Genomic DNA, 13,033 nt, shown 5'->3' with positions numbered 1-13,033 from the left:
ACGTAAAATTCTGCAACACACATTGTTAAAAAATAAAATTCACCTTTATAGTAATTTTGGAAGATTGGAATTATAAGAAATGAAAAAAAAAAAACATTATAAACTTCAAATTCTGAAATGTGAATCTTTTGATCATCAAAATAAAAATAATTGAATAATGTTATTTTCTGGACAATAATATCTTGACATAACATTTGTCTGTTTCATCTAAACTAAGCAGTAAATATGAGCTATAGCCATGGCATTCCCATTCATATGCATGCTTGCATAGGTTAATGGGTCACTCTAAATAGTTTTAAGTGAGTTCTTGCTTGTCATTTGGTTAACCCTGTGCGCCGTTGGGTAGAATGCCTGTTTTAAATTCTTCTTGTGCAAAGGCCTGTGGTACATGATGCATAAGCGTTTTATGTTTTGTTTTGTTTTGTTTTCCTTTGCTTATGTACACTGACGCCTGGATTAATGATAGACTCAAAAGTCCAAACCAGCATTCTCAAGATGTAAAAAAGACTATTGAGCTCTACATCTGTCCTGACAAGGAAATGTTAAATGAGGTGGTTTATCTTAAATGGGGTGGCATGTCTTGGGTATCAAAGCCCTGGCAGTCTGTGGAGTTTTCCTTAACCACGCGTTCGATTTGTGGTCCCTCCATACATTCTCTGGTCTCATTTAACAACAACTACAAGACAGAGATGGACTATTAATGATGATAATGAGAGCAATCATAATCAGTCCTGAGAGGAATGAGGATGAGGCTTCAGTGTGGCTTACCAAAGTAAGTGAAGCCATTTGTACTGACAATCTGACAGCCAACACGGGTCTACAGAGTTCATCTGAAAATTAGCTTTTGAACAGTGACTGTCTGCTCTCTTTTTTAATCCATGTGGTGAGAATGAGGTGAGAAGATTGGAAAGGTAATGGCAGGAAAATGTATTACTTTTAGGATTATAATTTAATTCTATATATTCTGGACCACATTTGTCAAAACTTTTATTTTAACAAGATACATTTTTTTTTAAATATGTTGGAAATATATTTGCTTTTCAATGATATGATCACCAGATTTTCAAGAACTGCAGAGTGGACAAAGCTTTGGCTTTGGTTTCTTTTGCAAACAGACAGATTTCTGGGATACAACAGTGTGTGGTCCGCATAAGCCTGGAACACAGACCTTCAGATTTGGAACAAATGCTTAGTTTTGCCTGGAATGGTTCACAGTATGGAGCTATCTCTATGGAGACAAGCAGGTGGCAACACCAGACCAAGTTACAGGTAAGATCTGTGGAGAGGAAATCTCGCTCACTGGAATAATGGATGTTTATCAAGGTATACAAGCAATAAAAATATAATAGAATGTATTCAGAATAAGAAAGTTTAATATGGTGACAGTAGTACAGCTGATAGAGTGTTAGTGCCCTGATGGTTTGAATGCTGCTCTCAACATAAACATCACTGGTAGACACTGTTGGGCAAGTTACTTTAAAACTGTAATGCGTTATTTATTACTTATTACTGTCATTTCAAAGTAATTCGTTACATTACAATATTACTGCATTTAAAATGTAAGGCATTACATTACTATTGCATTACTTTAAGTTATTCTCACCAAAATAACTGCAAAAAAGCTGAACTTTTGAGCCGTATATGGACTGAACCAGGACTAAACAAGGTCTAAACCAGGACTAAACCAGAGCTGAACCAGGACTAAACCAGGACTATAACAGGACTAACCTCAGACTGATTCCAGGACTGAAGAGGAGGACTAAACCAGAACTGAACTAGGACTAAAACAGGACTCACTGTCAGGATGGGCTCGAAGGTGACTGCAGGAGAAAGGAGCGGCTTTGCTCCGCACCTCATGGAGGTAAGAGCGGCTGTCGCCCGATCGCTCTTTATGGACCCTGCTGCGCGGGCTCACGGTCCTGATTTCAGCAACTATTTGCGGGTACAAGACCCGGTGCAAAACTCTGCTACAGCGCGTAACTTCTACCTTCCTTCAACGTGTCCAGAAGTCCAACTTTTTGTGCGATGGTTTGCATCGTCCTCTGTCTTTTGGGTGTGAGCGCAGGAGCCTTTGTCGGTGCAGAACATTTCGTCGACGTTGTGGATTTTGTCGGAGAGAAAACTTGCAGACATACAGCACTTCAGAAGCACACTGCTAGAGATTGAACATTTATTTAAATTTGGCAGCTGAACATATTCTGTACTGTACTGTTCAGGAGACAGGAGTCCCTTAGCCGATCAGGACACAGCGGGAGGAACGAAATACGTGTAAAAACAAAAGGCATGCAAAATTGCACAAAAAAAAAAAATTCTAAAAATCAGTGAAACAGCGAGACCGCGAAAAGTGAATCGCGTTAGAGCGAGGGACTACTGTAAGCCAGGTCTAAACCAGAAGTGACCCAGGTCTAAACCAGGTCTAAACAGCGTAGAGTTCTGGGTCGGTCCTTTCACCCGCGGTTAACTGAAGGTCTATCCGGCCGCGTCTCCGGCGTTTCACCGCTGCTGATTTCACGGTGATTTTAGCGAATTTCTATGAAGAAAAACCCGCCACTTCAATCCAGGTTAAAAAAGCATTGTAACGCGCGTTACTCACATTTGTACCGAGTAAAATATTACAATTTTTCCCCCTGTAATGCCTTACATTACTGCGTTACAGCAAAAATCAACGCATTACTGTAATACATTACTTTTATAATACATTACTCCCAACACTGCTGGTAGAGTTGTCAGATCCACTGACGCACAGTCTCTGTGTACATTAGTGTATAAAGGGGAGTGTGAACGGGTGACTGGTTCCTTGATGTAAAGTGTTTTGAGTGCCTTGAAGGTGGAAAAGTGCAATACAAAAATTTTAACATTTTACCAATACTGTGGAACATTCCATACAAAAACAAACCATGGAGACAGCCCCTCACCTCAAACGTTACATATTGCACCTTATAGATGCAATTGCAACACTTGACACATTCGCCTGTTAGCCACCTTTAAACCTGCTTAGTCTTACACTTTGAGCTTGCCCACGTGTCCATTGTTTGCCCATTGATCATGAGGCGTAAGTACCTGCAGCCGCTCCCACCACGTCTCTCTGATGATGTCTCTCCTCTCGGGCACCAGCTTGTACTGAATTACCTCCTCCAGCTCCGACAGCATCTGGCAAGACACCATGGCCTGGAAAAGAACATTACACACGCCATTAGATTCACAGCTGCGAGTAAATGAGACAATATATGAGCAATACAAAAGAGGAATTACATGCAACCTCTCTAGCGAGGCAACTGTGAAAACATACGTAATGGCTTTCTGTCACTCTGTGTTGATACACTGTCTGCTACTTTGCCTTTGGAGATGATGTGCAGACGATTCAAGACAGCGTGCCATAATTTATGAACTAAAACTAATTTGAAAGTTAATTCTGATACATGCTAGTGGAGAAACATTTATAATTTAGACCAAAGACCAGTAAGTGTTATAGTGTAAAACTAAGCATAAATACGGTTTTGCTGCTGTAGAATGATCTGTGTGAGAAATGAGATGCTTCAAAGAGCCATATCTTTTACGATTATGACTCCCTCCGATGAATACTTACTCCATAGGCCCGACTGTAGCTCTCTCCAGCCATGGCTGTCAGCTCAGCATCCAGCAAGTCTCTGGCTTTGTCAATGCACTAAGCAGAAAGGGAAAAGGTTTAGTTAATAAAAATAAAGTCAACTTGACATAATCTATCAAACCAGTTCTTTAAAGAAAATCTAAATATGAAAACCATTCACCATATTATTCAACAGTATATCTCACTAATTGAACAGTTTGTGACTCTTGGCCTGCTTGCATTGGAACCATTGGACGAAAACGTGCAATAACATTAAAAAGCTTCCAATACTGACACATTAGTGAAACCCACACCAATGGAACTGTTTAAGTGCTATAGTCACCCACTGAGAGGCCAACGATTTACAAGAAGGGTATGATGGCATGATGATAACTCTTTGCTGAAGTTACATAACTAATCCGATGCGGTGTGACTGAGCGGTGTGCCAATTTGCACCTGCAAGTCACTGTTTTTTTTTTTTACTGTGACCATATTTATGATCCTGAACCTATTGACCAAAAACGTGACACTTAAATAGTTCTGTCATATCTGCTTTTGCAGCGCTAAGGTTGTCAAGTATGGAAAATCAGATACTAATCGATTTTAAAACTAGTACTCTAGTGGCAGGAGCAGGTATTGATACTAAAAGTCATATTCAAAGGATAGAAATGAACCTTTCCTCAACAGCTTTAGAATGATCTTGAGATGTATCAGAACACATGTAAGACTATATACACTCGAGTACTTCCATGGACCACTATGGAACATACCTGGACTACTGTGGGGTTATATAGATATAAAATTGCGTGGTAACATCAAGTACAATTACTGAATGTTGAAAATCACATTCTATTGTCTAAAGAAAGTGTTTTTATTATCATTGCAGTATCAGAATCAATATAAAGTATCGAGTATATTCCTTAGAATGAAAATAGAGTTTCAAATTTTAGTATCGTGACAACACTAAGCACTACCTTGTCTTTAAAATTCCAAAAAGATTAATACCTTCCATAAATTGAGAAGCCTCAGGGTGAAATAGCAACAGAGGTATTACCAATCTAGGATACCCATGGGACAAACAAGGACACTAATGTTCCATAGAAGTCTGCACATTTCTTGTGCGTCTATAGTCGATACTTTACACACTGTTATTAGCGGAGGAGTAAAACGATGGAGGCTGGCTGGGGAAGTCCTCAGCGGCCAAACAAACAGCTGTTTCAGACCCTCTCCTAACAATTATTCTTCGTGTAGGGAGGGAAAGCAGCAATAACGTGCCAAAGCACCCTTTTGAAACATGCAAAGTAGAGTATGTGAACGTAGCAAGGGGACTGGGTGACAAAGAGGCTGTTGCTTTATGGACTATGCTCAGTTCTGTTTACCTCTGACCTGTAACAATGGGGCCCTCACCAAAAATGTGCAGCCCAGACGACTCCTGATAAATGCAGTGTCTGTCTATAGCACAAACACTCCATGCACTTACAGAGGATGGTGCCTCCAGCTACATGGGTATCTTTTGACATTCCCTCCATATTTCTATTGTGAATTCTTGCATTCTTGGAGACTTGGAAACTTAGGTATAGCATCATATTTGCACAGGCTACGATCTTGTTTTGGCCGACCTGTTGCCTGAAGATACACATGAAGTCTTATTTGAACATTTTAGTGCAGAGAGGGTATTGCACAAAACATGACTACACATCTCTTATAGGTTTGTGGGAAGAATGATTGTGGGTGAGTTTATAGTAAATTATTGTACATTTATTTTGGGAAAATAATCAAAATCATCCCTACATGCAGACCCCTGAAAAATAACTTTGTGCAGTCTTGTTGCAGTTCTTACATTTTAACAACTCATCTAGATTAGTAAGCGCCATTGTGGTTAATAATAAGAAGTACAGCAATAAAAAAAAAAATTCAAACCAAATCCTATAATTTAGTGATTCATGACTAAGGGTGGGCCACCATCACACAAATGTGGTTGCTGCACATAATCTTTGGTGAAAGACAAAATTACTTCATACTAAATCCAGGCAGAGGAGGGAACAAGGATAAAGACAAGTTCTTTCATGGGAGTTAGACTCCACTGGTAATGTTTCCTCATGTTTTAAGGCACTCCAGTGATGTAATCTTTTATGTGGGCTAAATAAATTATACCTGTCTTTATCCCATCTGTCTTCATATTTCTCTTATGCATTATACCAAGGCAAGGAGCCAAAAAAAAAAAAAAAAAAAAACACGAAAGGAATAATAATTTTTGCAAACTCCAAGCCAAGAATTGAATCAAAGTCATGTAAAAATGTAGAAATGCGCTCTAGCCAATGGAATATACATTATAGAATTTGGCACAAATGGGTGGATGTGTTTCTCCACAACATTTCTAGAACAGGCCAAACATCGCGACCACAAAAGCAACCTGAAACCTATGGAAATAAAGGTCCACATTCTGTAAATGCGGCTGTTGAGGGTATACTCAGGGGAGAAGGTATAGGCCTATATGAAATCAAACGGACTCAAGTGCGAGGATTACCAACCGCGTCCGGAAGACTACACTGAGCTTAAGCGGACATTTTCGAGGTCACCCCAGCAACCATCTGTTTCTCATTCCACAGCGTTCAATGTTGAGTGGCCTCATTGTCGGCGAGCCTGCCATGTCCGTACAGCTGATGCCCAACCTAAGGACTGCACCTGGATATAATCTTTGTATTGGGGATGAGGAATTTGACTGAATTTCGTGGAGCCTAGAGCAGGTGTTAACCAGCATCAACAAATGGGATTTCCTTTTCTTTTTTAAGTTCAGCTAGCTTGAATAAATAACAGCCTCCAGAGACCATGAGCTCATAGAAAACCCATGCAACCCACAGTCTTCAGGGATGACCAGCAGGTTTAAAGACAATTTAAGCTGTTATGTAAGAGAACACCAAGAAGGCAAAAGAGATTTTTTCATGGAAAAACTAATGTCATATCTGAAAACCAACCAACTACCAAAACCTACATTTATTTGGTGAAATTAGGAATCAACAGAATAGTTTTTTGGGGGCATATTCATGGTTTCCACTTAGGAGCCATTTTGAGAGCTTTTCGCAATCCAAGTATATTTTGTTTTGAATTGTTCATTGTCATGACAGCAGTGATGAATTTTCATCACTGAAAATCAAGAAAAAGCTTAAATTGACAGGAAAGATAAATGTAAAATGGGGGTGAAGAGTAGGGAAGAGACATTCAGCAAATAGTTGGGAGTCGGGAATAGATTTCACAAGAGTGAGACCAGCACAGAGCAGATACTTAACTATCACACAACTTATGAGAAATCCACACTTCATAAAAAAGTCATATCATATTTTTATTTTTTTCATGCATCTGTCTGTGGGTTTCAACAGATTTATGATTTTTCAGTTTTTAAATCAAACTGTTTTTGTTCTATATCATTTCTCTGCACGCTTTGTGACATGACCTTGCCTTTTTCACACACTCTCTTCGCTCATTACAAAGTCTAATGTCTTTTGCAGCAGCCAGCCATTCCCCCTCTGGAGCTGTCTGTATGTGATGTTTACCAAAAATATAGAATGTTAATGCGCCTTTAATGTGAGAAAAATGCCCCGCTGGGCCCTGGGGGGAAATGATGTCACCCACCTGCTGCGCTAAGGAGAAGAGGTCCTGATGGAGAGCTAGCACTGCTCTGTAGAAGGCCCCGTCGTGAGTGTCCCTTGGAATCATGCATGTGTACTCCTCCATGCTGTCCCAGTGCCCTACGGACCAAAACACAACATTCTTAACAAAAATGATTTCACAAACGTGTCCAGAAGAGCCATATGCAACCACAACTGTGATCCTTAGTGTGTACTCTTGTTCAAATGTTAATGATTATAGCCTCCCGATAACAATAAAACAAGACCAGTGCATAGCAGAGGCAGTAACTAGGGGATAATAAAGTCAGAATTTACTAGTGCGTGTGGAAAGAACAGACCACAGACCACAAGCTCCTGAAGACGTTTCTGCTTTTCATCATTCACATCTTGCGATCTCTGCCTAAGTCGTGATTGGGTGTCATTGGAAGGGTTTTGATGTAAGACTGTTTTGAATAAGGTAATTCATTGTTTGATTTGAGTTTGAATGCTGTGTTGTGTTTACAGTCGCAGCGTAGGCAAGTTGGATAGACTCGCCACATAAAAGTTGTGGTTAAAATTGTCATTACAAATCATGTTACGGTTTCAAGTGCAGGAACAGCATCTCAGTTCAGGATTATGATATATTTCCTAGCAGCGTGTTCCTGCACACGTACAGCAAAATGGCAATGGATTAGGCTTAGTAGCATGGTGAGGTTGACCAATGGAGATTTGCAGAGGCTTCATTATTATTAACTTGTTAGTAATATTTTCTTTGCTTCACATAACTTGGAGAATGTTATAGATTAATGTTTTTTTCACTTTACTACACTCTGTAATCATTAAACTCATCTCTCCATGGCAGAGAAGGTAGATATTGATAACTTCCAGCTGATGTCCTCAACATTCCCTGGGGGTGTGATGCTAACTGTAGGCACTGCTGTCTGAAGTTCTCCTAATCTGAGTTTTTATTTTAGCACAATGGCTGGACCGATGCCAGGTGAGGTGATTTGTGATTGCAAATAAAATTACAGTCAATTACAGCTGTTTTTTTGTAGAAAATCAAACTAAACAGGACCATAAATGCTCATACTGATCACAAGCTCCTGAAAATCTGTTGTTTAAAACCATTTTGTATTTTTTCTTGAGTTTTCAGACAATTTTAAAATGTTTGCTAAAGTGTGCATTGTGTCACCATGGAAACTTCTGCACATTCCATCATAAACATACAGGTATACATACATGTCATGGCAAAGTATCAATAATAACAGAAGAAGGTATTTAATTATTACGTTATAATTGTTAGCAGATCTTGACTTGCTCAAAGCAAAAATGTGTAGTGCATTGTCAATTCTTGCCTCAAAACACACAGTGTCTCAGTTCAGTACAATTGGATAGACACACTTAGTTTTGTTTACCTAGACCCCAGGCAGCTGCAGCAGCCATGCGAGCCATCTTGGCTTGTGTCTCCTCACTGACCAGAGTCCACTCCTCACAGCACTGCTGGTGGAGCTGGCCCCTGGAAAACATCAAGACCTTGGGTTAGCACAAATACATTCATATTGTCTTCTGTAATAGACCATGATGAGAGCAATAACGATTTAATCCACAACCTATTTCAGCTGTCGACTGTAACACATACGACACTTTTGCTACTCAACATAAATCTTTCACCATTTATTTTACTGATTTAATTATTACATTCTCATTACAGCTCTGTTTTGCACTTTGTGATCATATTGTTAATTCTGAGTTACGGTGTCCAAGTAATTTCCCTTCTGGACCAATAAAGTTTGTCTATGTCTAAGTTTCAATCCAACAGACATTAGGGCAATAAAGTCTGCTACCAAGATGCTTAACATTAATCTGCTTGCAAACAAAACTAACCGTTCTTGGGCTAAACTCTTACAATCTGTCCTGTAAATCCATCCAAGTATGAATTCATATTTAAAAAAATATGAAATCCATATGATAGGAAATAACATCAAATTTAATGGTAATTGCTGCTGGGAACATTTACTGTATATAATGATAAAATTACCCCTAATAGTATAAGTGACACTTAAGACTTTTAGAATCATAAAATCTATATAACTAAATACAATACCTCAAAACACAGGTGCTATGGAGGGTTGCACTGTGAAATCTAAACTTGCCATTAGGGGTCATGTCCTCAGTAAATCCTTGCATGGATATTGTTTGAGAGTAGACAACACATAACAGCTGACACACTCAAGTAAATCAGATAAAAGAAGACAATGTTTATATCTGGCCTATATCATTTAACATGCATCGAGTGTTCTGTTCCACTAAATCCTGTCACAATCCAGCCAAATTCCTCATTAACAACAATCAGCGCTGCATTGTCCCGAATCAGATCAAAGCCAGGGCATGCATTAGAACGAGGATGTTTACTTCTAAAAGACCACAACAGTACTTTTTCTAAACAGACGCCTTTTTAAAGTAGTTTCATCAACTTTTATTTTGTGAAAAAATATCACCATCAGTGATCAGTGCAAAAGTCACTATCTACTCTCTTTCACTCCAAAGAGTTAAAAGACATTACCATTGACACTGCTGAAATTCATTTTGTCCTTTTCCTCCAACATTAAATACATAAGTAAAACATAAGTGATTGAGGTCAGTGGTTGCATTCCAGTGGCACAATGGCAGTGGCTGAACTCTCGCCTCACAGCAGCATCAAAACATGCAACAAGTAAAATCCTTCAGCTAAGGCAGTCCTGGCTGCCCGGTTCAAGATCTGAAGATGTCAAAGTGGCATTGAAGGATGGGTGAAATGCAAAGGGCAAATTTCTCTATGGGGAGAATAAAGTGTACCCTAACCTTATTCCTCAGTACTATATTGTATTCCCAAGTACAAAGAATCATGGCAGTCATTCAGAAATATTTGCAGTGACAAACTTTGAAAAAAGGACAAACAATATAATTTTCATTTGGTTTGTCATTATCAGGCTCTGAAGCATTTTCAGTCTGTAGTACTAGCACATACTAAAACAAGTAAAAATGCTTCAGATGTTTTCAGATGACTAATTATGAAACCTTTATTATGGGACACTCCTGGATGAATGACTGAATACTCTGATAATATGTTTATATATCGGTTAATAAACCTACAAAAGACCAAAAAGTCCAACTGAATGTGTGCCTTCAAAATATTAAAGCAATCTTTAACATTGTAAATGTATTTCATATTTACATATTTCTGAGTAACTTATGAAATGGTTAGAGCAAATGAACGCTTCTTTAGCTGAACTAAGCACAATGTGTTCACATGTGTCATCTTTTCTGACTCAGGAACTGGTCAGCGGTTACATAACATCCAGACCTGTTCCACTCTCACCAACACAAATGTCTCATTGAAAAGAATCCCTTAAAAACACATGAATCATTGACAAATGAATACAAATAAGTAACACTTAGTGAATGTGGGAGGCCTTTGTGGACTGGCACTGTTCTGAACTGTTGGATGGCTGGTCAAACACTTGGTGGTTATATTACTCTGGTTAACTCAAAGAAACCATTTTCTCTCCTTTTCAGCCTGTCATCACAGTTCTAATGTCAGGGCTCATTAGGGAAAGGCTGCCCACGCTCTGTGAGCACATTCAGAGAGCCTGCAGCACTGAACTACCTCACTGTTTTCTATGCAGTACATTTACAAAAAAACTGCGCTACCATTTATCATTTGCAGGAAATCACATACTTCATTTTAATGATTAAGTGGAGAGTACCATTAGATGTCTGGTAGCAACAACAGCAGCAGTTCTTAGAAACAGTAAAAGGTATTATTATTATAAAATAATTTACATGTTTTATCTGGTGGTATGATGCCTCCGATTTATCATTACTGATATTCAGAAAGAGTAAATGGAGATGCAATGGACCAAATCTAGTGGATGTCACACAACACTGTATTCAAAACAAAAACAAGAAATGCATCAGTCCTACTGATGGGGTACGGTCTTGCTGTCATAAAGCTATAGTACCAGACTTTCTTTTTGTAAATTTAGTTCTCCATAGATTTTAAAGATATATTTCAGTTTATCTGAGGGGAAAACACAGAGTCATGGTATGTGTCACACATTTGATAGATTTCCCTGTAGATGACATACCATTCTCCCAGCGCCTCTAAGCAGCGCATTCTGCCCAGGATGAGCTCAGGGTCCTCTTTGTTCATGTCGATCTTCTTGTCATATGCCCCCAGTGCATCCTCCCACTCGTGCAGCTTCTCATACCAGGTGGCTTGGATCTCCTACGAAGGACAAAGAACAGGGTCAGTTATTTTTGTCTAGATTTGTGTCTTGAGGCAACATAAGTGACACTGTGGTTTATTTCATCTTGTCACGGGTGATCCGTTTACAAAACAATGAAACCAAGCTTCTTCCCACAGTAAAGCTTCCAAAAGGTCAGCTCGTAAACAACGTTCCTCAGAGCGTACAATGAAACTTTCTACTTTAACTGAGCCTAAAGGAGAACCCTAAACGTGGATGACAAAAGCAGGTGGACATACCATTTCCTGCTCAAGATGAATGGCACTCTAACAATGGCACAAGCATGTTCAGTAATAGAATGCTAAATCCATACATTCGGTAACCTTCCAAGTCGTAGAAGATCCATAGGATTATTATTTTGATCCTGGTCATTGAGTATGTTTCCTTATTTTCTAAATAAGCAATATATGCCAATTAATGTTGTCATTAAAAAATAATGCATGTATATGAGAGAAGGTAACAAAGCACCAGCTGACAAACTACTTCAGAATTTCCGTTTAATCAAGATTAAAGCAATTTTCAGTATTCCTGGTCTTCATCATTAAGGGTGTTATGTTCAGCAATTGTTGGATATTATCAAGTCAAATTTCACAACAGCTCCTGCAACAATCAGTGTAGCATTGTTTTAAACAAGATTAATGCATTAGAAGCATCATGTATCAAGAATTCCTATAACTATAACTTCAAGAAGGAAATTACACGTTACTTATTAACTTGAAATATACATGGGATTTATTACAAGCACAAAGGTTTGTGACAATAATTTGATGTCATTATCTAAAACTTACCTAATGTAGCAAATTATATCAGGTTAAATCATATTATTTCATACAACAGGCCATCTTGTATGCATTTGTTTGCAACCTCAAAGCGTCAGGATAATTTTAAGTCCCACAAATTGTTATGTTAGTTTTAAAAATTCAGAAATTGTGCTTGCCATTTCCTGCATTATCATTATGAACCTGTGTGCCTTAAAAAAAAGACTCTCTTACTAGACTAACTGAGTGCAGAGACTTAAGGGTGTTCCAGTATGAACATCTAATAAGGTGTGGGCTGGAGGAGAAACCTTGCCCCAGACATCAGGTCAGGGAAAGAGATTACTCCACACACAGTTAAGGTTGTTCAGGGTCCATTTGAGTGTTATGGACCCCAGTACAAACTTTAAGTAGAATAAAAAATAAACTGAAAAAAGCAGTAGTTTTCCTAACATAATCTAGTTTAGGTTTATTGGCGCATTGGTGTGAGTCAAGTCTTACCAGCTCTCCAAAATGTTTCATGGCATACTCCAAAACTCCAGAGGCAGCTTCAGGCTGCTGCAGTTTATTGTTGATACTGTGAGGAAAACAAAAAGGAAAAGTGCATATATTAATTTCCACACTTTGTTTAGACAGTTTGGGTAAACTGTCAGTTTGTTGTGGGTGTAGACACTCCTCAAAGCCAGTGTGCGCTGATTAGTCACAGTGACCTGACTTCTCAGATCTCTGGTATTAATGCTGGCATGATTCCTCTAAAAAATATCTGATAACCTGTGTATTCAGATAGAAATTTGGGTTGGA

At 38.7% G+C, this 13,033-nt stretch overlaps 1 protein-coding gene across 2 annotated transcripts in view; it reads right to left on the bottom strand.

The window, feature by feature from the left end:
• mtor (mechanistic target of rapamycin kinase) overlaps window positions 1-13,033 on the bottom strand; it is an 89,902-nt gene that overhangs the window by 25,997 nt on the left and 50,872 nt on the right. For both annotated transcript variants that reach the window (XM_055165535.1, XM_055165536.1), the window contains exons 29-34: window positions 12,734-12,809; window positions 11,319-11,458; window positions 8,607-8,707; window positions 7,217-7,332; window positions 3,587-3,664; window positions 3,061-3,168 (exon numbers count right to left, since the gene is read on the bottom strand). In XM_055165535.1, the coding sequence (XP_055021510.1) occupies window positions 3,061-3,168; window positions 3,587-3,664; window positions 7,217-7,332; window positions 8,607-8,707; window positions 11,319-11,458; window positions 12,734-12,809 (619 nt within the window). The remainder of the gene's footprint in view (window positions 1-3,060; window positions 3,169-3,586; window positions 3,665-7,216; window positions 7,333-8,606; window positions 8,708-11,318; window positions 11,459-12,733; window positions 12,810-13,033) is intronic.

Source organism: Boleophthalmus pectinirostris, unplaced genomic scaffold, assembly GCF_026225935.1.
Source record: "Boleophthalmus pectinirostris isolate CB_2022bp ecotype Guang Dong unplaced genomic scaffold, ASM2622593v1 HiC_scaffold_8, whole genome shotgun sequence".
Lineage (NCBI taxonomy): Eukaryota > Metazoa > Chordata > Actinopteri > Gobiiformes > Gobiidae > Boleophthalmus > Boleophthalmus pectinirostris.
This window is presented reverse-complemented; position numbering and strand designations above follow the sequence as displayed.